This window comes from Lipomyces doorenjongii (assembly GCF_038497915.1).
Source record: "Lipomyces doorenjongii strain NRRL Y-27504 unplaced genomic scaffold V1508scaffold_12, whole genome shotgun sequence".
Classification (NCBI taxonomy): Eukaryota; Fungi; Ascomycota; class Lipomycetes; order Lipomycetales; family Lipomycetaceae; genus Lipomyces; species Lipomyces doorenjongii.
The window spans coordinates 192,754-217,731 of NW_027118079.1; the positions used below are offsets into that span (position 1 = coordinate 192,754).

At 46.0% G+C, this 24,978-nt stretch overlaps 10 protein-coding genes across 10 annotated transcripts; 5 read left to right on the plus strand and 5 right to left on the minus strand.

The window, feature by feature from the left end:
• The first annotated feature begins 2 nt into the window (after positions 1–2).
• On the plus strand, positions 3–1,947 carry V1508DRAFT_413451 (glycoside hydrolase superfamily). The gene has a single exon (XM_066939787.1). It carries the CDS (start codon positions 184–186, stop codon positions 1,630–1,632), a length of 1,449 nt encoding a protein of 482 aa, XP_066797196.1. The 5' UTR covers positions 3–183; the 3' UTR covers positions 1,633–1,947.
• A 581-nt stretch (positions 1,948–2,528) lies between these two features.
• V1508DRAFT_41491 (uncharacterized protein) lies at positions 2,529–4,663 on the plus strand. Its single transcript, XM_066939998.1, has 2 exons — positions 2,529–4,369; positions 4,423–4,663. The coding sequence occupies exons 1-2, from the start codon at positions 2,811–2,813 to the stop codon at positions 4,535–4,537; spliced, it is 1,674 nt and encodes a 557-aa protein (XP_066797197.1). The 5' UTR covers positions 2,529–2,810; the 3' UTR covers positions 4,538–4,663.
• Positions 4,664–5,051: 388 nt separating this feature from the next.
• Positions 5,052–6,195, plus strand: V1508DRAFT_413456 (uncharacterized protein). Its single transcript, XM_066939788.1, has 6 exons — positions 5,052–5,185; positions 5,272–5,400; positions 5,463–5,510; positions 5,566–5,603; positions 5,659–5,740; positions 5,816–6,195. The coding sequence occupies exons 1-6, from the start codon at positions 5,143–5,145 to the stop codon at positions 5,890–5,892; spliced, it is 417 nt and encodes a 138-aa protein (XP_066797198.1). The 5' UTR covers positions 5,052–5,142; the 3' UTR covers positions 5,893–6,195.
• V1508DRAFT_454626 (histone-fold-containing protein) lies at positions 5,957–7,084 on the minus strand. Its single transcript, XM_066942587.1, has 3 exons — positions 6,911–7,084; positions 6,601–6,854; positions 5,957–6,544 (listed from the first exon to the last, which is right to left on the minus strand). Exons 1-3 carry the CDS (start codon positions 6,960–6,962, stop codon positions 6,413–6,415), a joined length of 438 nt encoding a protein of 145 aa, XP_066797199.1. The 5' UTR covers positions 6,963–7,084; the 3' UTR covers positions 5,957–6,412.
• Positions 7,085–7,202: 118 nt separating this feature from the next.
• Positions 7,203–8,513, plus strand: V1508DRAFT_413460 (Sporulation/nuclear morphology). The gene has a single exon (XM_066939789.1). It carries the CDS (start codon positions 7,355–7,357, stop codon positions 8,201–8,203), a length of 849 nt encoding a protein of 282 aa, XP_066797200.1. The 5' UTR covers positions 7,203–7,354; the 3' UTR covers positions 8,204–8,513.
• V1508DRAFT_413462 (P-loop containing nucleoside triphosphate hydrolase protein) lies at positions 8,429–11,586 on the minus strand. Its single transcript, XM_066939790.1, has 5 exons — positions 11,492–11,586; positions 11,362–11,378; positions 11,193–11,253; positions 11,058–11,125; positions 8,429–10,990 (listed from the first exon to the last, which is right to left on the minus strand). Exons 1-5 carry the CDS (start codon positions 11,493–11,495, stop codon positions 8,612–8,614), a joined length of 2,529 nt encoding a protein of 842 aa, XP_066797201.1. The 5' UTR covers positions 11,496–11,586; the 3' UTR covers positions 8,429–8,611.
• Positions 11,587–11,750: 164 nt separating this feature from the next.
• Positions 11,751–13,332, minus strand: V1508DRAFT_454628 (dynein light intermediate chain-domain-containing protein). Its single transcript, XM_066942588.1, has 5 exons — positions 13,049–13,332; positions 12,838–12,990; positions 12,551–12,790; positions 12,262–12,501; positions 11,751–12,212 (listed from the first exon to the last, which is right to left on the minus strand). Exons 1-5 carry the CDS (start codon positions 13,122–13,124, stop codon positions 11,770–11,772), a joined length of 1,152 nt encoding a protein of 383 aa, XP_066797202.1. The 5' UTR covers positions 13,125–13,332; the 3' UTR covers positions 11,751–11,769.
• On the plus strand, positions 13,294–14,834 carry V1508DRAFT_438166 (WD40-repeat-containing domain protein). The gene is made up of 3 exons (XM_066942165.1): positions 13,294–13,553; positions 13,614–13,714; positions 13,772–14,834. Exons 1-3 carry the CDS (start codon positions 13,400–13,402, stop codon positions 14,654–14,656), a joined length of 1,140 nt encoding a protein of 379 aa, XP_066797203.1. The 5' UTR covers positions 13,294–13,399; the 3' UTR covers positions 14,657–14,834.
• An 11-nt stretch (positions 14,835–14,845) lies between these two features.
• Positions 14,846–18,686, minus strand: V1508DRAFT_413471 (armadillo-type protein). The gene is made up of 7 exons (XM_066939791.1): positions 18,339–18,686; positions 18,182–18,260; positions 17,677–18,134; positions 17,249–17,619; positions 16,184–17,196; positions 15,999–16,130; positions 14,846–15,946 (listed from the first exon to the last, which is right to left on the minus strand). The coding sequence occupies exons 1-7, from the start codon at positions 18,426–18,428 to the stop codon at positions 14,976–14,978; spliced, it is 3,114 nt and encodes a 1,037-aa protein (XP_066797204.1). The 5' UTR covers positions 18,429–18,686; the 3' UTR covers positions 14,846–14,975.
• Positions 18,687–20,178: 1,492 nt separating this feature from the next.
• V1508DRAFT_413480 (NUC185 domain-containing protein) lies at positions 20,179–24,739 on the minus strand. Its single transcript, XM_066939792.1, has 12 exons — positions 24,430–24,739; positions 23,531–24,361; positions 23,251–23,482; positions 22,460–23,200; positions 22,346–22,411; positions 22,119–22,295; positions 21,581–22,070; positions 21,406–21,530; positions 21,152–21,361; positions 20,917–21,096; positions 20,705–20,860; positions 20,179–20,645 (listed from the first exon to the last, which is right to left on the minus strand). The coding sequence occupies exons 1-12, from the start codon at positions 24,657–24,659 to the stop codon at positions 20,295–20,297; spliced, it is 3,789 nt and encodes a 1,262-aa protein (XP_066797205.1). The 5' UTR covers positions 24,660–24,739; the 3' UTR covers positions 20,179–20,294.
• Between the last annotated feature and the right edge of the window lie 239 nt (positions 24,740–24,978).

A 24,978-nucleotide genomic window follows, 5' to 3' on the forward strand; every position in this document is an offset into this window, starting at 1 on the left:
AAATAAGTCGTGGCACGTGCATCCATTAACAGGGATATCTCACGTCATGGCTACTCAGCACAGCCATCGCAATGCTCGGCGGCCGATGAGCGGCAGCAGAGAAATGAACACCGGGAAACGGCGCTCTACTAGACTATACGAACGACGAAGTATACTAGCGAATTGTATCCACAGTGGTATAATATGGTCCTGAATAAGTTAAGGGCGAAGTTCGAGAAAGCCACAGGAGGTTCGTCTATTCAGAATCCTCCGGGCCTCTCAACGCCAGCTTTGCGGCGCGAGATCTTCAAATATCGGTTACAGGTTGGCACTAATATCGGTGGATGGTTCATGCTGGAGAAATGGCTCGCGCCATCACTTCACACATCAAACAAATCGTCCGATGACTCTGAATTCGCGGCCGTGTCATCGAGCGTGAAAGATATGGGACTTGACCGCACGCGCTCTAAATGGGATCATCACTATGACTCGTTTGTAAACAATGAGGATTGGAATTGGTTGGTAAAGAACCATGTGAATGCGATCCGCGTGCCGTTGGGGTTTTATGTTCTTGGTCCTGATTTCGTGAAAGGTACCCCGTTCGATAAAGTATCGGGTGTATACGAACATGCGTGGAAGAAATATAAAGGCATGATTGAGCTCGCAAGGACGAATAATATCGGCGTCTTGATCGATTTACACGCCGTTCCAGGCGGTGCTAATCCGGACTCGCATTCGGGAGTGTCCGGCGGCGGCAAATTCTTCAGCTCGTCGTCGCATGTGTCGTTAGCTCTTGACTGTGTCGCATATATTGCGCGGGAAGTCAAGGATTACGACAATGTTATTGGAATTCAGATTGTGAACGAAGCGAGCTATGGGGCTACTGCAGAGAAGTACTACACACAAGCCATCAGAAGCATCAGGGCGATTGATCCGACGCAGGTTATTGCCATTTCGGACGCATGGGATCGTGGAAGGTACGCAGAGTTCGTGAAGGAAAAACCGGGCGTGCTAGTCGACACGCATATATACAAATGCTTCTCCGACGAAGACAAGTCTAAACCGCCAAATCAATTGGTCGCAGCTTCCGAGCAGGAATGGCTGGATACGACCATGATAGTGGGTGAATTCAGCTGCACGCTGGACACGTCGACGTGGAATCGCGCGAGTAACTCGGATCGCGTAAAGCTCCGTGCAGAGTACGGCAAGGCTCAGTTCAACTGCTTCGCGCAAAAGTCGGCAGGATTCTTTTTCTGGACATACAAGTTTGAACAGGGAAGCGGCGGCGAGTGGGATTTCCGGGAGATGGTAAATTCCGGTTGCTTGCCGGGATACGCCCGTACTCATCTCAAGGCAACCTCGAATGGGGAGCAGGAAGTGCGTCAGGCCCTGCAGTCGCATGCTGCGTATTGGGACGAGCATGCCTATGGCGAGAAAATGGAGCACTCTCGTTATCAGGATGGCTTTCTTATAGGATGGCAGGACGCGGCACAGTTTTGGGCAGAGGACGAGAGTAGGATCGGACAGCGCGCGAGCTGGAAAAATGCTCGTGTACAGCAGCATGTTCTGCAGAAGGGAAACAGTAGGTACTTGTGGGAATTCGCGCAGGGATTAGATGCTGGTGTGCAAGCGTTCTTTCAGTCTCTCGTGTAGCGTATGCTCTTCGTAACGATTGTGAATGTAGTTATTATACGACCTAGCTTTGGGATTTTGCCATTATATGCTTTGTGAAGTAAATGTGGCAAGTTATATTGTGTTTGAGTATTATGCGCCATGGAACAATATCATCGTATCATCAAGGCAATCGGAAACAGACACAGGATAGTGTGCCTCCGCCGTCACGCGATCGACCTGAACTTGACTGACGCGCTGAAGATTGGGCAGATCAGGACTGTGTCCCTTTTCTAAATTACAAGGTGTTGTGTTATATTAGACAGTGCAATTTTTGCAATATGTAATGGCGACGAGTGACATCCAGGGCTCTTCACGTGGCTTGTCACGGGCACTCTGATCTTGTGTTGCCCGCTAATGAGAGATTGACAGGATCATCGTCTTCGTACAGCTGCATCGATGTCCAGGTAGTGGGCGGTCCAGCCACCACAGGTACAGTATACATATAAACTTTGGAGGTGCTGGTCCCTTGCTTCAGCCAAAGTCAATTCTCTGTGTGACACTCACAGCTGTCGTCTAAATCGCACTTTGCCGGCAGACACGGCAGACAATATTACCGAATAACTATCCTGGTATCTTCTGCACTCCAACTCTAGAAAATATTACAGCAGTAATTTTCTTGAGGCTGAGATCAGAACACTCCGCGGGGGGCATTAAGTTGGCGCTAAATCTGCGGACACCGACCCCTGGCATGGACGACTCTCCGATTGTTCTTTGATATTGTGTTACTGCAAAAGTACACCATTGCACCACACAAAACTTTGGACTGGTAAATAACTATCAGCACTGTCGGGAGTGTGATATCGACGTCCCTTTGCTTCTCCAATTCTAGCCGCGCCTAGTCAATCAGAGTACACTATCTACACCACACTTCGGACAGCCACTGACCCACACGCGTAGTGCCGCATTGCCGCAGTGGACTGAGCAGTGACAGCGTCCCTTCCGTCTCGAGATCCTACTCCGAAGCTTCTCTTCCAACTAGTCGAGCCCTGCTCTTGAGGCAGTCTTACCCTGGTCGGTGCGTCAGCTCGACTCTTCACTTCTTCCCTTGCTTGCTTCGAGCTCGTGCCAGCTCGTTCATCATTTTCTCTTCCCAATAACTCCATTCTTCCTTCTCTTCTCTCCCATGTTCGCTTCACCTCCTTAGGCACTCTATAGCAATGTTCCAAGTTCTTAGCCCTTCGGCATCGCCTGTCAAGAAGATTATGCTGCCCTCGTCGTCTCCTGACCAAATTGACCGCTACATGCAGCGCCCACTCGACGACCATGTCTACACAACCACGTCCGTCGCCAGCACAGCGTCCCACTCGCTTCCTACTCCGAAGCACAAAGTTGGCCGTCCGCGAAAGAACAAGGCCGGCATTATCGCCATCGTCCCGCCGGCAGACTCGGCCCTACGTCTTCCTAGCGCTGCTGGTCCACAAACTCCACCGCCGACAGCGTCCAGGGCACACCACGACCCCTTGCGATCTCAGATTCCCGCCACGCCCCAGTCAAACCAGCGTCGGACAACCGGCAGCAAAACTGTTCCTCGTGCGTTTATCACACCGCAGTCGTCCTCGAGATCACACTCGCTCGACCTATCGCTCACATCCGACAGACCTTGGCCGTCCTCGTCCCCACTCACGTCTCCGGGCGGCAACGGTCTCGGAATCTTTGTGAATCACCCTAACCAGCCCCCCCACGACGTCGACCCCTCTATGATCTACCCGGACCAGAACGAAATTCAGGCGGTGAACAAGTACACCACGTACACCACCCTGTTCCGTTCCCCAATCCAGTATCCGCCGTACCTTGGTCAAAGATCTTTGAGTAACTTTGAGGCTTTGTCAAGCAGTGCAATGTACAGCAAGGAGCGTAAGCGGGCTCGCACGCGGACTCGTACTCGGACCGGTGAAAATGGCAAGTCTTTGTGTCCAACTATTGCCAAGCAACCACAAACTCCGCCCTCAATTATCTGCTTTGCAATATCTGAAACAGGACAAGCCGTTATCGAATGCAAGGAGTCCCCTGGTACGCCTGAATCGCGCTCTAGAGTATTATCTTCGTCGACATCGATCTCGACCGTGTCCCCGTCCACATCCGCATCAGTGGCCGATGATCGCGAAGCTGACGGCGTGTCAGAGGCAGAGACTGAGATCTTTGATCCTAAGGATCTTATGCTGCATAGTGATGCCCGCGTTGCAATGGCGAAGGTTATTCGTCGCCAACAGGCGCTTTTACAGCGGTGCAAGGAACAAATGGCCATTAGAGACCCACAGAACGAGGATAACAGCAAGCAAAGTAGGAAACATCACCGTCGTCAGCATAGTAGGAACTGGAAACGGCATGTCGTCATTGGTGATGTTGTGCCAAGTGAGAAGCCACGAGCTTGGCAGATGAATGTTGCAAATTCAATGCCAATGCCTGATCGCCAGACTCGGTCGTCTCCACCGGTAAGACACCAGGAGCATTTTGCGACGCAGCAGCTACGAGCTGAAGGAGAGCAGCGCCTCCATATGCAGCGGCTTGTGGGCGTGCACGAGCAACTACAGCAACAACGACAACAACCGCAGTCGCGGGTGCAGCAGGCTGAAGAAGCACCAACAGAGCTTCCGAAGCGGAAACGCGGGCGGCCGCCAAAGAAGCAGCAACAGCAATGTAAACGGCAAGCCGATGATGGTGTTACAAGATGCGTGTGCGGCCATAATGATTTTTTTGGCACGCCGATGGTTCAGTGGTATGTCATTGTCAATCGAATTCGTAGAATGCAAGTTGTGCTAATGATATTAGTGACGCGTGTACGTACTGGTTACATATGGCGTGCGTCAACTTAGATCCACGAGTCCCAATCGTCGGCGCGTGGTATTGTTCGCTGTGCACATGCAGCGTTCCAGCAGGAGCTTGATGAACTGTTTGTCATTTTGTTGTTGTTCCATCTCGATATTGTTATCTCCACTTTGTGCCTTTCAAAGCATTATTATCGGTTGCATTCCGGGTCCTTGGGTTGGCTTTCTAGTTTCGTTAATTTGCTAGGTCACGTCTTTGTTTTCACTGTTCTCATAACGCTTACTGCTACGTCGTTTAAATCCTAATTTAATTTATTTAACTATAAACCATAGTGTAATTGGCCATATTGTTGTGATTTCATTAACCTTGCATGCGTTTATGCTTGCCTTACTTCCCTGGTTCAGTTATTATACTAATAAACTTAACTTTATTCTTATGCAATAGCCCTGATATTATTGTACTGTGTTCTCAAAAATCAATCGTGTTGCTTGAGTTCGTGGTGTTAGTGTTGGTTATTCAGGGGTACCTGACATTGGGTTAGGTCTCCTTAAATACTCTAAAATTGTTTCAGGATTAGGGTTACATGCAAGGAGGGAAGTTATGATTCTATTTGTGTGGATAGATAGAGCACACAAATTTGAAAGTAAGCTTGACAGATCGGCCCCATCCTCGCAATATCGACTCTAACCTACTTGAGTGACGTGATAATTGGCAACGAAAGCAATGCCAGCTGAATTCGATCCATTGACATCGACATTGCGACCGGGTATGTCCCCATTCGCATTAGCGCTTATCTTCCGTCAATATTATATGATTTAAAGTGGACGAGTTTTAACGAGCAAATTGATGTAGCGACGGACGCAATTATAACACTGCGAGTCATAAAATCTTTTGAATACCGCACTGAGCGGAATTTGATTTTGAAGGATATTGATTTGACGAGGACGTCGGTTGGTGACTTGCTTGAGCTTGCCAAGAAATGTGAGCTGAGTTGATGGTCAAGACGGGTGCCGATGAAAGGATAGGGCTGACTGATGTGGTAGGTATTATGACGCAGGGCGCGTTTCGTTCATTCCGTAATGTTGAGTATAGTATGTTCTTATTCGTATTGACCTTATATGAGAGGGAACATTAACTGGCATTTAGACACATTAAAGCTGTATACCAAAGCCCATGGATCAAAAGTATTCATCTCTTCTTTCTTCATTTACGCAAATTATTTAAACTCACAATGGACAGACTACAAATCTTATAATAAATCTCGAGAATGACGATTGGATATTGTCAGATCACAGTAAAACCTTACAAGGCTGCGGTATAGGTATGTATGCCGACGTTCCGTATAGTCTTCCAATATTGTCATAGTGGGTGGAATTTACTAACGTGAATCCCACAGAAAATGAGACGGAGATATCGTTGTTTAATCGCACGTTGTATGAGGCATATAAGTTGAATCCGGTCGAGAAGTGGTGATGTTGGTGGGATACGCTAAACTAATTGCGTGGGAGGCACTGCAGTGTATATTACATTAATCGTTGGAAAAATATTCACACATCTATTTGCACTCGCGTGACAGCTAGGTAATGTACGAAACAGAACAGTATGAATAACTATTCTGTTCGCTAGAACACTCTGCATGCAACTTATGTCTGACTACGCCAGGTAATTCGTACAGGCAGACAATCATAACATTAAACTATACACATTTACTTACACACTTATTCCTGTCAACTTTAATACACATACAGTGTCGAATAAATCTCTGGTGAACTATAGACAAGCCATGTATCGCTTATGAGCGTAGAAGCCGCAATCATATAACGCGTGAAATTACACGTGCTAATGTATACAATGATTCAAACAGAAAACGAATATCAATCCCAGTACACGTCCAGTACGCCAAATATCTATAACATTTTTAAGCCAATTAATCAGATTTATAGATATACAACCCCAAAAAATGCATAAATTGCTCCCTGCAGATACTTTTCGATTAAGCACTCGCCCCTCCCTCTTGGTTCAATTTTGATCGAGCAAGGCCAAATAATTCTTCCTGTTTTCGGAGCAGTTCTTCTTCGGTCATGCCTGAGGCTTCGAACTTTCCAACTTTTCGCTCGCGTCCCTGCTATAGATGTGTTAGCCAGTTCCTTAATTGATTATTACACTGGTGTCAACAAATACTTTCTGAGTTTCCTTGTGCTCTTGAATAACCTCCCGTATCGGTTCAATATAATCTGCAAATCCAAGCTCCTGCAACGCCTTGATCACATGTTCAGACGCGATAGTCTTCTTCGCCTCCCCTTCAGCTATGTCATTTGACTGCGTGGAAATCAAGCCTATAAACTCAACACAGCATTCAATCAACGCGTCACGTGTTTCTCGTGAGAAAACAAGATCGGGTGGGATAATTTCTGACACAATTTTCTGCACCGTAGCTAATCAAAGCATGCATTAGAATAGTGTATGGAGCTGAACGCGAATATTTGCTCACCCTTTGGCAACGAGAGATCGTCTGAACTGAGTGCCTCTCGATCAGACATCATGTACTCGAACAAATTAGTCAATCAGATTTTAGTGAGATATTGGCCAGTTATTTTTGGTTCTGAAGAGTAGAGTTGCGTCCATCAGTGATGGAAAGATATCTAATGAACAATTGATTTGTATCTTTTTGATTTTGTGGTAGTCAGCACGTGGGGCTTGGTTGCTGCGTAATGGTGAGACCTACAGTACGTAAGTGCTAGCACGCCTTCGCAGGCGTGGCGTCGCATCGCAAATTGAAAACCTGGAGATGAGACCTGCAATGCGCAATCTGATGCTATACCGTTTATCCAAGTAGCTCTTATTAGCGCAGTCATATAGTCACATTCGCGCGCACATATGCACATTTTAGTTACATTTACCTAGTCTGGTAAGACTGCGGTACGCGAGACTGACCATGAAAGCCCTTAAGGTGTCCGATCCAATGGATGCGATCCCATCTTCGCCCACTCAGATCTACCGCAACATGCTGATCCTCGAAGAGTCGTTGCGGTCACAATACATGACGCTCCGACTCCGCCGGTATAAATATACGCTATTCTGTGGATTGCTAGTGCTTTGGACGGTGTATTTCTACTACGGAGTGTTCATTTGGTACTCTGTCTACGCATATGTACATCTTTTCCATAAGCTTTGTCTCATGATTGGCGTCGTCACGCTCAGCCTCTTCTATCTATCTGGTCTATACTCCAAGACGATGGTCTATCCTCGCAAGTTCCTCTCGAACACAAACAAGGGCTTACGACAATTCAATCTTAAGCTCGTTTCCACGCATTCGAGTACATCGAAAGCGCTCTTCGGAGCAACCACACGCGCACTCAAAATCGCATTCTACAGAGTTTGGTATCGGCCGCAACCGCCGCCGCCATCTCATCACACGGATTCATCATCTTCAATGACACATAGTGCACAGGCACATCACAGTCAACAAGCTTCACATCGCAGACGATCCTCGTCTAATTCGTCCAGCAATAAACCGACGCTAGCGTCAAAGGCTTCGGCCGCGAGACTGCCATATTATCATTACTATTACTATCACCACAAACCATCAGGCGGTGATGTCGTCAAACTAGTGATGTTGCCAAAGGCCTTTAGTGCCGAGTTTCGAGAAGGCTGGGAGGTGTACAGACAAGAGTATTGGGAAAAGGAAAACGAAAAGAGGGCGGCTCGTGCTAGAGGATTAGTCCCCTGCTCATGTACATATAATAACGAAACTAATGCTAGCAGTGGCGGTAATGCCAGATGAACATTGCTAATACAGAATTGGGGTTGGGCTTGGGTGAATAAGTAGGCTATTGGGTGTGTGTATGTTGTACCAGTAGATTACAATGCTAGCTCTGTAAAGTGCCTTGAGTGGAATGAAGTTAAATTACCATAGGTATGACTACATTAATCGTTCTGCAGTGACACCATCAGTAAAATGCAATACTGTGGTTAGTCTTCACGAAGTACTGCATTCTACGGATAAAAATTTAAATAACATAAATATTATGTATTATAAAAATTGAAAATAAACAGGAAAAAATCAATCAATAAAAATTTTAGTTGCCTCTTTACAATTCCATTGCGATAAAAGATTCTTAACTTGTACAACCCAAGGCACGAAGGTTACAATGAAATAAACTACAACAATACTGGAACACGAAAATACCATTTAGAGCTTATCGTAGTACTCCTCGTACCCTGGAACATTCTCCTTCAAACCGTGTCTCTTTCGGGCCTCGACAACGATCTGGCCAGGCTTGCTCGACGTGTCAAGTGGAGAGCCGGTCATAGTAGCCCAGTGGTCGAAAACCATCTGAGGGAACGCCTGTCCACCAGTAGCCTGTCGGAGCTCACCAGTGAAACCGAAAGACTCATTCACCGGCAAATAGGCCTTGACGGTGAAGAGAGGAGTACCTGGTCGCTGCTCCTCAGACAGTACCTGACCGCGCTTCTTGTTCAAGACACTATAGATACCACCGATAGCGGACTCAGGGCACTGAATCTCAACCAAGAAGACAGGTTCCTGGATACGTGGCTCGGCGAGCAGAGCAGCCGCGTAAACGACTCGTCGCATGGTAGGGATAATCTGACCACCACCTCTGTGAATAGCGTCAGCGTGCAAAACAACATCAAGAATGTTGATGCGGACACCGCGCATGTTCTCGCCGAAGATGGGACCTTCCTTGGTAGCCCACTGGAATGCAGCAACACAACTGTCCTTAATTTCATTAAGGTACTGAACAGCCTTGGTCTGATCAACGACAAGATTGGCACCAGTACCGTCGGGACCGAAACACCAAATCTTTCGTCCGTCAGTAACATCCCAGCCGAACTCATCAGCCAAAATTCTAGCACGGGCTTTGAAATCGTCTCTTGGGGAAACCTTTCCAGACTCGATTGCCATATTGACTTCCTCATCAAGAGGAGCAGCCTTGACGAAAATACGATTGTGCTTGTTAGGAGATTTGGAAAGAGCAGTCATGCTGGACTCGGCACTAACAGTCTCACGGTAAGACACGACTGGAGGGGAAATCTTAAGGGGAATACCAGCGTGGTCCTCTTCCAAGTCTTTCAAGCAAATCTCCAAATGGAGCTCACCAGTACCTGCAACAATGTGCTCGCCCGACTCTGACATTTTAGTTAAGACGCAAGGGTCAGATTTAGACAAACGCTTCAGACCCTCAACAAGCTTGGGAAGGTCGTTGGCATTCTTGACTTCAACGGCAACCTCGACAACAGGAGAGACGGAGAACTTCATGACCTTAAGGTTGTGGGCAGTCTCAGAGGTAGTCAAAGTACCAGACTTGAGTAAGAACTGATCAACACCGACCAAACCAACAATGTTACCGGCAGGAACATCATCAATGGGCTCGATGAAACGTCCCATCATAAGTACAGTTCGCTGAATAGCTTTGATGAAAAGATCGTCCTTCTTACCGGGCTGGTAGTTAGGACCCTGGATTCTGACCTTCATGCCAGACTTGACAGTACCAGAGAAGACACGACCGAAAGCATAGAAACGACCCTTGTCGGAGGTTGGAACCATCTTGGAGACATAAAGCATAAGTGGTCCATTAGGATCGCAGTCGCGGATAGCGATAGCACACTCGTCGTCGGCAGGACCTTCATAGAGCGACTCTGCACGGTAGGCCTGAGCAGTGACTGGGGAAGGAAGGTGAAGGACCATCATCTCTAAGAGAGCATCAGCAGCAGGTAAAAACTTGCGCATGACAACCTTGAGAAGCGCTTTGCCCTCAAGTTCCTTCTCGTCGCCCTTCAAAGAGATTTCGAGCTTCTCCAAGAGAACGGGGATCTGATCCTTTTTGTAATTCATGACAGCATCGAAGATTCTGAAAATGGGGTCGAGAATGAACATGTTGAATGCACGCTCCAAAGGCTTCCCTTTAGCATCGGTGCCATTCTTGGTCCACTTCTTAGTAGCAGGATTGAAGTAATTGTCACCCCACAATCTCTCCATCATCTTGTCTCTGTCAACACCAAACTTCTTGGAGTACTTGACCGCGAACTGACGCACGGTGAAAGCCCATCCGTGAAGTCCGGAACCGAAAGCAATGGTGCCCTTGTCAGGGTAGACTTGGACATCACCGAGAGCCTTATCGAAGTAGGTAGCGATGATGACGTTGACCGATTCGACAGTACGGGAGAAAGACTGATACAAATCCTCCTTTGTGACCTGAAGCTCAAGTAAGGCACGATCAACCTTGTTGATGATACAGACCGGCTTGATACGCTCACCAAGAGCCTGACGCAGGACAGTTTCTGTTTGAACACAGACTCCCTCGACACAATCCACTACAACGAGAGCACCGTCGGTGACGCGAAGAGCAGCAGTAACCTCGGAGGAGAAATCAACGTGACCGGGTGAGTCAATCAAGTTCACCAAGAACTCGTTGCCGTTTGTCTTCTGCTTGATGTCCTTGACATCATCATCACTCATCTCGGCGAAAAGCGAGATGGCAGTGGACTTAATTGTGATACCACGGTCTTGCTCATCCTGACGGGTATCAGTGAATCGAGCCTCACCAGCCTACACGACTTCAGTTAGAGTCCGCACATTTCGAAGATATCTTTGACCTCCTTCGCTAAATACTAACCTTAGCCGCGGAAATAATACCCGCACGTTGGACAAGCGAGTCAGTAAGGGTGGACTTGCCGTGGTCGACTACCCTCATACATTAACATATATACTTGGAACCCAACGGAACTGCAGTTTCTAGCTGTATACATACCATGGGCAATGACGGACATATTCCGGACATTGGTGACCTTGTCCATCAGACCACGTATTTGCTAAAGCCTTAATTAGATTTGATATTCCACTATCATTCCCAAGACCAAAACTTAGGCCAATCTTGTTCCTGAGAGATTAGGTAAGAATTTCCGCAAAATGCTACATACGTCAATTGTGAAGTTAACTATACGGAAAAAATGCCAGAGTTAGCTACTTCGGTCATCATCGGACTTTGACGGTCAAACTTCCGTGATTGGCGCCCTAGTACACAAAAATTCAAATAGAAAGCAAGCATACCCATTGTGAACTAATTCGAATCGGTCAGGAAACTATAAAAAGATGGATGCAAGCGTGGTACGAAGACACGGTGATCCTGAGCCGCTGAGCTGATTCGAGCGAGGGAGAAAAAAAATGCGGAAAAGCAAGATGATAAACTGCTACATCGTGTACTTCTCAGCATGAGCGCTCTTCAGACCGACGCTGACGATGGTGGGAGGTTAGGGTTATTTGCTTAAGTTTACTCAGATCACAAGGGAAATATGCGAGGAATGCACAACTTCTATTACTATGTACTCTTAGCTTACTTCTATGCTATTAAGGTCGGCCAATTGGCCTTTCAAGAACTCTTGGACGGTCGTGCTACGAATCTCGAGCTCTTCCTGCGACATTTCGTTCCCGTTTGCACTGCCCGGTGGACCACCGAATGCATGTACGACATCCTCATAAACTTCGATTATACCTTCCATATCACCTTCATTGCTTAGTACATCAGTTGACCATCCTGATGAGACACCATCAACATCAAATCCTTCCTTGATAAGTAGTATTTTGGACCATGAGTCCCATCCTGAAGGAATCAGTAGGGAGTCCCGGTCCACGACGTTTGGTTGTATATTCTTGGATGCTTCGATCAATATATTTCTGGAGTGTTCTGAAAGTAGTGATGGCGAAAGGAGATAGTAAAGCAAAGGGAATAGCGACTTCGACTCAGAGGATAGGTATACTAAGGCTGCGCCATCTTGTATGCATTAGGTACACTTCGTATTCAAAGTTGAGGCTTCACTTACGTTTGAGTAGCACTGTGCGTAAAAATTGCTGTATAAAGTCGAACTCGTCATCTTTCCTACCAAACTGCCGCTCTAAGACATCTACTCGCTCCGAATTCATGACAGCGACTAACAGCTCCACACCCAAAGGCGCATCATACTCTCCTTTTCCAAGCGGGATGTCCATCTCGGCCGACCGACTTGGCAAATTCAAAACTTCTGTAAATGATATACTGGATAGCTGTCGATAGCGCTGATAACCTACGGAGTCATTAGATAAGGTCAAACTACCAATAAATTGTAGCCACACATTTCCGCAGGCCAGATGCACGAACATCCTGATCCAGGCCCTTAAACACCAACTCTCTCATAAATTTGATGTATTGCGCGAGATCTCGAACCCACCGTCGTGGCTCCTCCCAGTCTAATAAAACTGTCACCAGTAAAGTCTCGAAAGTCAATTTGTCTCGTTGCAATAAGTCCACTATCAGCGTTGCATAGGAGTCATATATTAATGATAAAGTATATATATTTAACCGTAGAATAACATCTGCTCCTAATTAGCCAAGAGCCATTTATATAGTAGAATAAATATACCTTCTTGGTCGCGATCAAAGACATCGAAGTAAACATATCCGAGAGCGAATTCGTTAGCTATCTGTGACGTCCGACGTTTGATGCTGTATACTCCTGATCTTGCTGACGCTACGATTTGTTGAATAAATGATTCCTGTGTAATAGGCGATCCACCTATTAGCATTGGTTATTAGCCAGACATAATTCTTGTCGGGTTGTACAGGCGACTTACCTAGCAGTAAAATCGTTCTGGAGGTGGTGGTCTTAGAGATCGACGCTGATTCCAGGAGCGACGACCAAATGTCCATGGAGATGTTCAGGCAAAGTAAGTGGAGCCGTATTGTGAATCGAATTGCCGGTAATTGTTGTGTTCATAATTTCAGAACGCGATGCCAGGGTTGGACCTGTCGCTGTGCGGATGTTCAGGTTACAGCCGCAGCTGCAGAAGTGCAGAACGGCGGACTAGAGTCGACACACCGATACAACTTAGGGGTAGATGATAACACACCCCGCCACCAGGAACTACGATTTCCTGTCCAATTGACAGTGTTCAAGGCCACTTCCATGCCCGGAACTGTTAGCAATGAATCTTCACAAGCCTTTGAATGCGAACGCGTCGTCAAGGGCGAAGTTACTGTGCGCGTCCTTCAACCAGGATCAGGAGTGCTTTGCCATCGGCCACGAACATGGATTCCAGGTTTTTAACACTGATCCCATGGAACGTCGTGTCAAGCGAGGTCTGCCATCTTGCGATTGTTTTGTTTTATATATTCTCCATACTAACATAAGACTTTCAGAGTTCGCGGACGGCGGCATCGGTATCGTTCAAATGCTTCATCGCACCAACTATTTGGCACTCGTAGGCGGAGGACGCACGCCAAAATATCCTCAAAATAAAGTGGGTTCGACGATTTCGGCGGTAGAAAGCTTGGGGGATCTAATAGCTGAGTTTTAGGTTATAATATGGGATGATCTGAAGAACATGGCGGCCCTCTCGCTCGAGTTCTTATCGCCAGTTCTCCAAGTCCTTCTTTCCCGAACTAGGATCGTCGTATGCTTGCGAAGTAAAATTTACGTCTACATCTTCTCTTCACCACCCGTGAGACTTTCAGTATATGAAACAGCAGATAACCCGTCGGGAATATGCGCGTTACAAAACAATCGTCTCGTCTTTCCGGGCTTAACAGAGGGTCACATTCAGATTGTAGATCTTTCTCCCCAAGGTCAAGAACGTAATCTCGTATCCATCGTTCGCGCACACAAGGGTCGGATAAAATGTGTCGCAGTAAGCCACGACGGCTCGCTAATTGCCAGTGCATCTGAGACCGGTACAATTATTCGCATTCATGCAGCGTCAAACACAGCTTTGCTTCACGAATTTCGCCGAGGTATCGACAGGGCAGTGATTCATTCTCTATCATTCTCACCATCATCCAACAGGCTTGCATTGATTTCAGATAAAGATACTCTTCACGTATTTGATACTTCTCCCTTGTCTGAATCCAGCAATCGCCGACATATATTATCTAAAGTACCATTACTTCCCCGATATTTTTCCGGTGAATGGAGTTTTGTGTCGACCAGGATTTCAGATCTGCGGGTCGGAAAAGGAATACTAGGATGGGCCTCTGATGATTGCATTGTAATCATCTGGACATCAGAAGGAATGTTAGAGAAGTACGCCATCAGAGAGAAGAAGGACTTGCACACCCGGAAAGCTACAAAGGGGTCAGCATCTAATGGAAGCACGGGAAATGTAACAATTGGAGGACTTGGCGATCCTTCAAACGAGCAATGGGAACTAGTACGAGAAAGCTGGCAGAGTTTTGACGGTATATAATGAACTTCGGGGAATGTAATGAACTGTGTATATTATTGCGTAATTTTCGGATCTACTCAGAGTTGAATTGACGGGCAGGATCACCAGCAGCATGGAGAAGTGACAAGGGATTGGATAGCATTGTTTGAAATCCCGGTGTAGGTTAATAATTTACTTCTAGCAATCGACATAATCCGAGTTCAAAGGTGATGTGGTGACTAAATGGCTTTCGTTAACGGTCGTTAGGACTAATTACAAATGCTTTGCGGCCCATATCTAAGACCCACTAAAATGCTATGTATGAAAATAAATCAACAAATGAATCCCGACAAGTCATACATCATTGCTGCGCTTGCACGCTCTCGTCCTGCTGTGCTTGCTGCACAATAGATTCCACAACATGTCGCTCACCGTCATTCAACTCCTTCGAGAGGAAGTCGCTGCGAGAGGTATTCTGCTGAAGAGCAACAAAGGCATTCTTAAATGCAATATATACGTTAATCTTGTCAAGAGGCGACTCGTACAATGGTTCCTCTTCAAGGGCTTCGTCTTCATATTCATCATCGTAGTCGTACTTGGCCTTAGTTTCCATTCGTGCCGCTTCTTTGTTCAGGAAGTCAAGATACTCGTTACCCTGAGTATCATCCAGATCACCGTCCTCATCTTCGTCATCCCAGTCACCCGTAGTAAGACTATCCATACCGCCATAGTATCCTGTATCGCCGCCTTCAAATTCTTTAGACAATTCCTCTCTTCGCTTCAGCGCCTCAGGCAGAGTCTGTAGAAGCTGCAAAAGACCGTGGAGCAATTGCGGGAATCCAGGGCGAATACTCTCCGGAATATGCTCGTCAGGTAACGTAATAATGCCGAGAATTGCCATTATGGACAGTTTCTTATCATGAACTCTGGAGAAGCTCGGCATATTGCTGAACCAAATGTTGAAAAAGTTTGCTGTCTGAGAGCTTTCTTCCAGCACGCTGAAAGTAAGCAGAGGATTGTAGTACATGCAGTTGACGGTAATTTCGATCAAACTAACCAAATATGCTTTGTTTTTCAATGCCTCCGTTTCGTCCCGCAATCGTCCCAAAGCAAGACCAACTAAATATGAGATACAGTTATCCATAGCTCCACGCAAATTGAGTAGCAGGGTTTGCACGAGTCTACAGGCGTCTGTCCGATCGATAGCGCCAAGACGTTCATCACTCGTGAAGACTGTGTTTACGATGTCAATCATCGCCGCGATATAGTTAGGATTAGCTTTCATTTCTTCAGCACCGTAAATGATATAGTTCTCGAGCGCGGGTAGAAGTTCTATCAATGTCAGCAAACACCCTGCTAATAGTAGCTAATCAACATTGCATACCATCAAAATAATCAATCGCTGAAGTTTTGAAGGCTCTGTGTAACAGACCGAACAAGCTCCAGAGACTAGGCGTAATCCTCTTCAGACAGAAGCTACTTGAATCAATGAGTTCAAACACTTCTCCGTACATATCTACGCTAGTTTAGCAAATACACCAGAATAGGCAGGTAATCAATCAAACTTACCACTCTGCTCGTTTTCTAACACAGCTGAAATTACAGGCAAAATAGCATGCTCTATTCTCGCAACTATATCCGGAGAATTGTCTAAACTCAGAAGAAGTGTTCCCAGAGTATTCACTATACCTAATGCCGCCATGGCCTTCTCATCAAGATCACTGAATTCAACAGCATCGTCATAATTGTCTGGATCGACGTTTTGCTTCTCTATTATCTCGCCAAGCATGTGCAAAAATTGATCTCGTAGCTGCTCTGCTAGTTCGACAGCAAATGGCGCCAGCTGTGCAGAAAACATATCAACGAAATCTTCCATGACTCCAAGAAGAGAGTCCATATCAATCTGTTTAGTAAGCTGCATGAGCTTCTCCATTGTAGCCTTAATGTTTTCGGACAAAGCGTTTCGGATTGACTCGTGTCTGGCGAGAGGCTGCAAAGCCAACGCAGCTTCAACTTGCACGGGCAAGTATTTATCATTGAGGCACGCCGTAATACTGGAGTATATGAAGCTAATATTGTTCACATCTTTGAATTCGGCATCGGAGAATCTGTTGATAAGCTCGCAAGCACGAACTCGCAAGAATCCGAACGGGCTCTGAAAATCTGAGAAGATGTACTGAACAAAGAATGTCTCCATCATTCCAGCAACTGGACTCTTCTTGCCAAGTATGATGTGCGACAGAGAGCCAATCATTCGCAGAGCGCCTTCCTTTTTGCGGGCATAGCTTTCGTCATTGACATGCTGTTGTTGTGAAACGACGACGCCATTGATAAAAGACAATATAATGTTGAATGTAGATTTTCGTCGACGATCAGCCAAGGTGACCAAAAAATTTGTTGCAGCAATATCCGCTGTCGGACTCTCGTCAAATATATCTATGCGCTTGTGAATATATTCAACTGGCTCATTTTCGAAAAGTTCGAGATCCTCGTCAGTCAAACAAAGTAGTGGGAACACCACGTGAGAAACTAAACTCTCAACCTGCTGCTTCAGTATCTCCCAAGTCGTCTTCGTTTTCACGCTGGATATAATTAGCTCATGGCTCGTCTACGACTTGAGTAGTATCTACGTACCATTGTTCAAAATATTCCAGAATGCAATTCAATGCGGGCCGACTCAGCCATAGATTATTCTGGACCCAAAGCTGAGTTTGGTGCAGATATGCCTTCAAAATTTCCGGTGCAAAGTTGACAACAAAAGTCTTCGAAAATTCTTTGTAATCCTGCATGCTGTCTGTCAATGACACTGGATCACCATATCTCGAAAAGAGTCTGTTAAGGTTCCGGTAGGCCCACTTCTTGGACTTCCACCAAGGGTGCAGCTCTCGATCTTGTTCATAATCTGGGAGTTCAGCCGCCGGTATATCCTTCGCAACTACTTGGAGCAATAAAGTACCCCACGGCAAGAGAGCGGAGGGGTCTTGTAATCGCGGCGATAGTTCGATCTACTCACAGGTTAACTTTGTAAACCTCCGTCACAACGCTTAACTGCATGTTCTGACCCAAATCGCAGATCTGTAGCTCTTCATGATCAAGCGCATCATATCACCTGCGGACGGACCATTCTCCGCCAAGAGCGAATTGGCAATCTGCAACGCGACCGGAAACGCCGACTCTAGAACGCGATCCAGCGAAATTCTGATCTCATGGTTACGCCATCGATAAGTCTTCGTAATCTCGTTCAAACACACAAGGCCAGCATATACATGCTGAACCTCTTGAGAATGTAACAACTGGAGAGTATGATCTAAAAACTGGGGCCATTTCTCCGGATAATCATAAGCGATGACCTTGTTGAGCACTGATATCAAATGATGCCGTGTCTGGGTAGGCGCACTAATGATGGCAGGAATCAGTCGTTCTCGAAAACCAGGCTTCTCGGCTTCTGGTATGGCTGACGACTTATTGAAATCATCATACTCCCAGTTTTTGACCACTTTGTTTTTCAAGTAAACGACAGCTGTATAGCAATATTAGAATTATAGTCACTAATACAAATATACGTACCTGAGATTTGAACCGTTCCCAGAGGTTGAGACTGGACAATATCCAGACATGCGCCAATGAATCCGGGTGCTCTGCTGGCCTAATGATTTCGTCAGTCATTGCTCCACAAAAGACATCTCTTCAAACTTATACGACGAGAAGTAAAGCTGCCACATACGTCGCTCAGTTGCAGTTCTGCTTCTCGGCGAATATTAGGATTTGCATCAAGAGTGGATGCAAAACAATGGTGTAGAGCATTCACATCCATATTACAAGAACTCTTCTATATGGCTGAAAACATGCACCTGGCTCCTCTCCTAGAACAAGATTACTAAACTGCGAAAGCACGTAACCAGCTTAGAAGTTTTCCAGATTGCTAGACCAATAGGTACGTCGTCTTAGATGGCAAGCAATGCAAATTTAGTCGCTGGAATTCACCAGTTGCTGGACTACAAAAATATTTTAAGGGGTTGATTCGCGATTCCTTGCGTAGACATCCGCAGCGTTTGTACAGCAGCAGTGAATCCCTAACCTTGAAACCGAAATTCTACGCGCGTTGTGCATTATATAAGAGCGGCCGTGCAAAATTGAAACCTTAGATAGTGTCTTGCGGAAATCTTGTCCCCTCCCAACGAAAAAAAAAATTCCCAAACCAAGCCTCAGCTAGCAGGTTAAATCGCAATCGTCCATCCCGATCATAGAAAACCGTCCAAACTTATATATGTTATCGTACAAAAGTAGGTATTACACTTGGCAAGGATATGGTTAGGGCAACCTGAGTATGAAAGTTACACAATTCAAGGAGCTTTATGTATATAGTCACCTAGTTTCTCAGAGTATCAATATACACAACTGCATTACACACATCGCTAACAATTACCATGGCTCCGATAAAAGGAAAGGGCCAGAAAGCAAAGCCTAGCTCTAAATCAATACCGGCTGCCGACTGGCAATCCACGGTGCTCGACAGCCAACGCAGGCTTTCACAACTTCTTGAAAAAAATTTTGTGGACATTCCCACTTCCATTGTTCACCGACTCGCTCCGCAAGAGCCGCTCCCCAGCTCGCAGATTTCGTATGAGTAGGTACACATATTCCGGCTAAAGGGACTGCGCAAATCCATACGAGTCGGGTCAGAATTTTTTTCTATAGGGCCTCCTCCTACTGGGGCAGAAGAGATTTCGCAGGCTGAGGAAATTAAATAATTGTTGAACTATCAACTGCTGCTCGTTGAAGTTGTCTTCAAGAACTATGCTCTATTTACGAGACATTACACCTCAACTTCAGCGAATTGGTTCGAGAGATAGAGGCAGATAGTCTGCGGATGGAGAGTCTGCAACTGGCCAAAACTGTATTTATTCTACAATGTTGTGGCCGCGGAACAAGTTCAGCCGCGTTCTTGCGGATCTATGACGAGTAATGTGAGAAGCCCAATGATATTCTTCGTCCAACTATTTGTCTTTAATGTTCTGCTTAATTAGAAGCACTAACAATGACGCGCGTATATGAACGATCTCATTTCCTCGGCCGAGGGGTGCCGTAATGAATGCTCCTCCAAGTTTTCCCCTAGTCAGCTTGTACATGCCACGATTGTAAGTGGACTTTTACAGCCAGCATTGCATCGTTTATCTTCGGTGGTCTTTTAAAGGCCCCTCTGAAGAGGATTGATGCGATTGCCACGATTTAAAGCTGTGCTTAAGTCTTGGTGCAGCATCCTAGTTCTTTAGCAATCTGATTCACACTAAACCGCTCTCAGCCATGAAAAAACAACTTGACGCAAGGAATCAGAAAAAGACGATGTCATTTTGCGTGATATATATCTGTCCGATGGTCGTAATGTGTGACAAGTCTCTCAAACAGAAGCAGACATTGAACTGGCGGCGGCAGTACTTTAAGTGGTATATACGACGCGCCGGGAGATGGTTCTTTTTTCGTTGGGAGGGGCAAGACATTCGCAAGACATTGTAAAGGTCTTTCTCGGTCACAAGCTGTCAAATCTTTTCTACGCAATCATGAGCCTGGTCTCCACAGTTTCGATTTGCAAGCACTGATGAATGATTTGCGAAAAGCAATCTATGTACTACAAGACTTATATACAAGAATCGTTGCGCTTTGGAACAAAGGCTACAGTTATCTACAGATACAAACTGGTACAGAAAACAATATCCCGTTTAATCTTCTCCTGTGACAATTCCATCTTTGCATGCAACGTTGGATCCCCAATAATTCTTGCGGCGCTCTTGACCTCCCGACAAACCTCGTCTAGTCGAGTGATTACCCGAACAATCGTACCTTCCAGTACGTCAGTGAGGTCCGTAATACGATTGAACGGCATGCCTCGCGCCCATTCGTAGACAACTTCCATTAGGCCGAACCTTTGCTGTACAGTTTCAGGATTAAACGCGATTTCCTCGGGTATGTATATTTGGTGCTGACTTTGTACTTCGTTAACACGAGTAGCAATCTGGAGAATCTTACTCCTGCCCTGAACAAAGCTGTTAGATTGCTCCATACTTCTAGCAGAATTACTGGACCTCAGTATACCTCATCTAACCGTGGAGTGACCATTCCTATTTCGATCTGTGTCTTCTCTTGAAATATGAAACAAGACAGAAGTGCGACAATCTCCTCAGGTTCATAGTCTGCTAGGAAGTTCTCCAAAATCAGTTCTGTCATGATGAGCTCATGTCCAGAATTGATCTACGACCAACTTGTTAACGTCAATTCTACTGACCAAAGAAATCTGTAGACCGTACCTCGCAAGCGACACGCCCTTTAAGCTCAACATTGAGATTTTCATCAATAAAGCCTAGGTCTTTCAAGACTTCGATGCGCTGTTCATAGTCCGGCAATAGCTCAAGATTTTGATCAGATATCACCTGCTTCAGTTCCGCGATGTTCTTTTTCAATAATGATTCTTCATGAATTTGTGTGAACTGGCTCGTTAGTAACCGACACATATTCAGAAATATCAGCAGCAGAGATACATACGTGTCTGATAAACTGGGGACACCTAAGACTCTGGCACTTAACAATCGTCACTCTCAATTCATTTCGCCTTTTCATGAGCTCAACGAATTGATAGTTCTTCATCTTATTCCATTCTACTTCCTCCCAAATCCAATCCTGGCAGTTCAATAAAAAGTTCCGAAGAGCCATAATATCACGACGCTCTTTGCGTTGAAGTCCGTAAAGATCAATCTGTTAAGATTAGCATTGACACTTCAATTGAAGATAGAACATACGTCAACTGAAGACTTGCAGAAGAATTCAACCGCAGCGAATGGAATATTCCGCTCAACCAGTACACCGTCAAGTTTCAAATCTCCCAAGACGCTTCTGACTTCCGGTAAGAATGGGATCATGTCACCTTATAACTGTCAGTCCCGCAATACGTTAGCTGGATACAGTGTTCCTTACTTGCTTCCTTGCGCTTCTGCTGCGCAATTCCTCCAGACGGAAAGATTCCATAACAGTGGAATGTGCGACGCTGCACGTTGGCACCCACTATCACGCCGACAGTTCTTGACGACTCTTCCGTTTGGACAACAGCTAGACGCTTTGCAGTCAGCATTCTTATACCAAACGACGTCTCACAGGCGTGTTCTGTCATGGTATTCATCAACTCGTTCGCCTCGATGAGCGCATTATGACAAGTCTCCAAGTCAGCGTCACAAATGCTGCAATTCTCTCGCTTGAAATTTCGCAGACTGGCCTCGGATGCTTTGACGGTTTTCTCATGTTCTGGAATCAAGCTCTGTGTGGCGTTTTCACTGAATGAGCGCTTGATCATCTCCTCAACCTTCAAGGCTTCGACTCGTAGCAGGTTAAGAATCATGTTGTAGGTCAGACGGAATTGACTCTGAAGCTTTGTCGGTGGGCCGAGAATCATTCTATTAAGTATAGAAACCTAAACTGTATTAGACAAAGACAAAAATGGACTACAGAGGCTTCTTACTTCCGGTGGTTGATCGCCTGCAAACGCGATAATAACTGTACCAGTCGTATCCAGGCCACGCCGCCCCGCCCGGCCAGCCATCTGGGTATATTCGCCAGCAAGCAAATCTCTGAAACTCCGACCATCGTGTTTACGTATTCCGGCGAAAACTACAGTCCGAGTTGGCAAATTAAGCCCCTGGTCTAGGTAAGCATCGTACCAATTGCGCATAAATGACGAACGCCTACCATAGCAAATGTTTCTGTTGCAAAGAGTACCTTAACCAATGACTTTGCGAAAAGGATTTCCACAACCTCGTCCAAGTTAACTTGCTGACGAAATACAAAAGCGTTCAGGCTCACCTCTTTTACTATAGGAAGGAGTCCGCCGTGATGGACTGCAATACCACGAGCAAGAAGCTCTCTCATGCGCAAAATCTGCGGCAGTACTTGGTCATCCTTCTTCAGCCTACTAACAGCACTCTCAATAAAAATATGAATCTGCGACTTTTCACTGGCTGTACAATAATCAAGTCCCTGCAGTGAATTAGCATACTCCTCGCACCGCTTCTTGGAGAATACGAAGATGACAACTGGCTGCAGGTTTGCTTTGTTTAGTGTTTGAACAATTCTAATCCAAATATTACGGTCAAACGAGTTGTTTGTCCGGAAACCGCCTTTGTTGTTCAAGTAGCTGCCACCGCGGCCTCCACCGCGACCGCCGGCATAGCCGCCACGAGCACTACCTCTAGCCATTTGTTGTCCACGACCACGGCCACCTGCTGGACCACCGCGACCGCCACGTTGCGGCTGCGAATTCGGCGTGAATTCCTTCACTGGATTAACCGCACGTTCGGCATCAGACCATCCTTGAGTTAGAAACTTCTTCTTTGCGTCCACTATCTTAAACATCTGATTGTTTGCCCACAAGAAATGCTCCAGAGGAACAGGTCGTTTAGCCGTAGAAATAACGTAAATATCTTTCTTTTTTGTCCTACCAACCCAGCTGGCGAATTCATACGTATTTGGAACCGTAGCGGACAACAGAATCAACTTGACGTGGTCCGGCAGCATAATAATAACTTCTTCCCACACAACCCCGCGCTGATTTGGAAGTCAGTATGGTAACATTCAGACATATTCCAACAACTTACTTCTAGATCATTGACGTAATGAACCTCATCGAAAATGACAAATTCAACATCTCGGATTAAATCAGCACCCTTATATAACATACTTCGCAAAATTTCAGTCGTCATGATAACGCAGCTCGCGTTAGGATTAATTTGGACATCACCTGTCAGAATACCGACGTCATCAAAAATCTGACGGAAATCGCGGAATTTCTGATTACTCAGAGCTTTGATTGGCGAAGTATAGATAGCCCTTTGTCAGGTTAGCACATTGAATTCTGCTATGACGCGGATGTATTACTTAGTCATATTTCGATTGGCCATGGCAATTGCATACTCAGCAACCACTGTTTTCCCGGCGGAAGTGTGTGCCGCAACAAACACACTATCTCCCTGTTCCAAGTGATATACGGCTTCCTTCTGGAAAGTGTCAAGTTCGAAGTGCCATTCCTTTGCCATCTTAGGTACAAGTTCATGGAAGTTGATAATGTCGGTGTTAATATCCACCACGTGTGCCCATTCCTTTCCACGTAGCCTACCATCGCCGGACTTCGCGAATGGTTTTTCAAACAAAGACTTAATGCTCTCCGTCGGTAAGAGGTCATCAATCAGATCCGAATCGAGCTGCTCCTTGACCACCACGGTTCCTGTTGTCTGATGCGTGACAGTGCGCACAGGCTGAACATCTTCAACCTTCGAAATTTCGTTTTCGTAAGACTCCTCCAATTCCTCGACATAATCCTTCTGTGATCTGTCCTTCGCAATATTCACGCCTCTAGGCAACCCAGGAGCAATACTCAGCAATCCATTCTCGTCTCTCTTAGCGATCCCTGCCATTCCAATGCCTCCCAGTGAGGATGATGCAGTAGCAATTCCGTCCAAACCACCTGGAGCAAACGGTACAAAGCCTGCTCTACCACGAACAAAGTCTGACTTCGGAGCGGGTTGTCGTGCAAAAGAGCTCGAGTTTTTCGAGTTGTCGGCGGACAACGGCGTCGCACTTGTGTGATCGTCATATCCAATGATCGCGCCATCTATGCCGGATCGTACAAACCGGGTTGTTGAGCGTGTTATACTATTCGGTATGCCGTATAAATCTGTATATAGTGACTGATGTGGAAATGAAGGTGACCTATTTCGTAAGGTACTTAGAACTGCCTGGATACAACGGAATCAAGTCAACAGAAGAGGACAACTTACTCCTGAAGAAGATTGAGCCAAAAGTCCGGAAATGGCGTCAACGACGGTGTCAAGAAGCAGTCTTCCAGTTCCTTGACTAGCTCCTCTTGTGTCAGCTTAATACCAGTGCGGTTGCCTTCAGCAGTTGCTAATTGGAACTCCCCAATCTCATCATCCAGCGGATCGCGTGAAAGCGAACGAGCCCTCTCGCGAAGACCGCTCAGTGATGGAATTATATCCGAAGTTTTCATTGCTATATGTCCAAGTAGAAACTCAGCTATGAAATTGTAGGCTACAACTCCAACTATCGGTTACTGATTTGATATTTGAGTGTCCACACTAAGTGACTTTCAAGCCTCACGTGAGTGACCCAGTAAACTGACCTGCGCATGTTTAGCCTCCGTCGTCAGCAGTGCGGCTCTTCGACTCAATGTTCTTGCAGCCTTCAGTCACGTAGTACGATGATGCAAATGAAGATGCGTGTATTAGTGTAGTAGTTTATAAATAAACGGCCGATCTAATGAATTGGCTTCAGATATCACATTCGCGCAATGGGATTCACAGAATTTA

Coding starts and splice junctions, on each gene's coding strand:
- V1508DRAFT_413462 (XM_066939790.1), bottom strand. Junction 11,126..11,192: donor TATGTCCGTCATTGCCCATG/GTATGTATACAG, acceptor GTATGAGGGTAG/TCGACCACGGCAAGTCCACC. Junction 10,991..11,057: donor GTATTATTTCCGCGGCTAAG/GTTAGTATTTAG, acceptor GAAGTCGTGTAG/GCTGGTGAGGCTCGATTCAC.
- V1508DRAFT_41491 (XM_066939998.1), top strand. CDS start 2,811: ATGTTCCAAGTTCTTAGCCCTTCGGCATCGCCTGTCAAGAAGATTATG. Junction 4,370..4,422: donor GGCACGCCGATGGTTCAGTG/GTATGTCATTGT, acceptor TAATGATATTAG/TGACGCGTGTACGTACTGGT.
- V1508DRAFT_438166 (XM_066942165.1), top strand. CDS start 13,400: ATGAATCTTCACAAGCCTTTGAATGCGAACGCGTCGTCAAGGGCGAAG. Junction 13,554..13,613: donor GGAACGTCGTGTCAAGCGAG/GTCTGCCATCTT, acceptor TAAGACTTTCAG/AGTTCGCGGACGGCGGCATC. Junction 13,715..13,771: donor CAAAATATCCTCAAAATAAA/GTGGGTTCGACG, acceptor GCTGAGTTTTAG/GTTATAATATGGGATGATCT.
- V1508DRAFT_413456 (XM_066939788.1), top strand. CDS start 5,143: ATGCCAGCTGAATTCGATCCATTGACATCGACATTGCGACCGG. Junction 5,186..5,271: donor GACATCGACATTGCGACCGG/GTATGTCCCCAT, acceptor AAATTGATGTAG/CGACGGACGCAATTATAACA. Junction 5,741..5,815: donor CTTACAAGGCTGCGGTATAG/GTATGTATGCCG, acceptor TGAATCCCACAG/AAAATGAGACGGAGATATCG.
- V1508DRAFT_454628 (XM_066942588.1), bottom strand. CDS start 13,124: ATGGACATTTGGTCGTCGCTCCTGGAATCAGCGTCGATCTCTAAGACC. Junction 12,991..13,048: donor CAGAACGATTTTACTGCTAG/GTAAGTCGCCTG, acceptor CAATGCTAATAG/GTGGATCGCCTATTACACAG. Junction 12,213..12,261: donor ACGCACAGTGCTACTCAAAC/GTAAGTGAAGCC, acceptor AATGCATACAAG/ATGGCGCAGCCTTAGTATAC.
- V1508DRAFT_454626 (XM_066942587.1), bottom strand. CDS start 6,962: ATGATGTCTGATCGAGAGGCACTCAGTTCAGACGATCTCTCGTTGCCA. Junction 6,855..6,910: donor CGATCTCTCGTTGCCAAAGG/GTGAGCAAATAT, acceptor TGCTTTGATTAG/CTACGGTGCAGAAAATTGTG. Junction 6,545..6,600: donor AGCACAAGGAAACTCAGAAA/GTATTTGTTGAC, acceptor ACACATCTATAG/CAGGGACGCGAGCGAAAAGT.
- V1508DRAFT_413480 (XM_066939792.1), bottom strand. CDS start 24,659: ATGAAAACTTCGGATATAATTCCATCACTGAGCGGTCTTCGCGAGAGG. Junction 23,201..23,250: donor ATTACGTCAATGATCTAGAA/GTAAGTTGTTGG, acceptor CTTCCAAATCAG/CGCGGGGTTGTGTGGGAAGA. Junction 21,097..21,151: donor GTCCCCAGTTTATCAGACAC/GTATGTATCTCT, acceptor CTAACGAGCCAG/TTCACACAAATTCATGAAGA.
- V1508DRAFT_413471 (XM_066939791.1), bottom strand. CDS start 18,428: ATGGATGTGAATGCTCTACACCATTGTTTTGCATCCACTCTTGATGCA. Junction 18,261..18,338: donor CAGAACTGCAACTGAGCGAC/GTATGTGGCAGC, acceptor CGAAATCATTAG/GCCAGCAGAGCACCCGGATT. Junction 18,135..18,181: donor GGGAACGGTTCAAATCTCAG/GTACGTATATTT, acceptor ATTGCTATACAG/CTGTCGTTTACTTGAAAAAC.
- V1508DRAFT_413460 (XM_066939789.1), top strand. CDS start 7,355: ATGAAAGCCCTTAAGGTGTCCGATCCAATGGATGCGATCCCATCTTCG.
- V1508DRAFT_413451 (XM_066939787.1), top strand. CDS start 184: ATGGTCCTGAATAAGTTAAGGGCGAAGTTCGAGAAAGCCACAGGAGGT.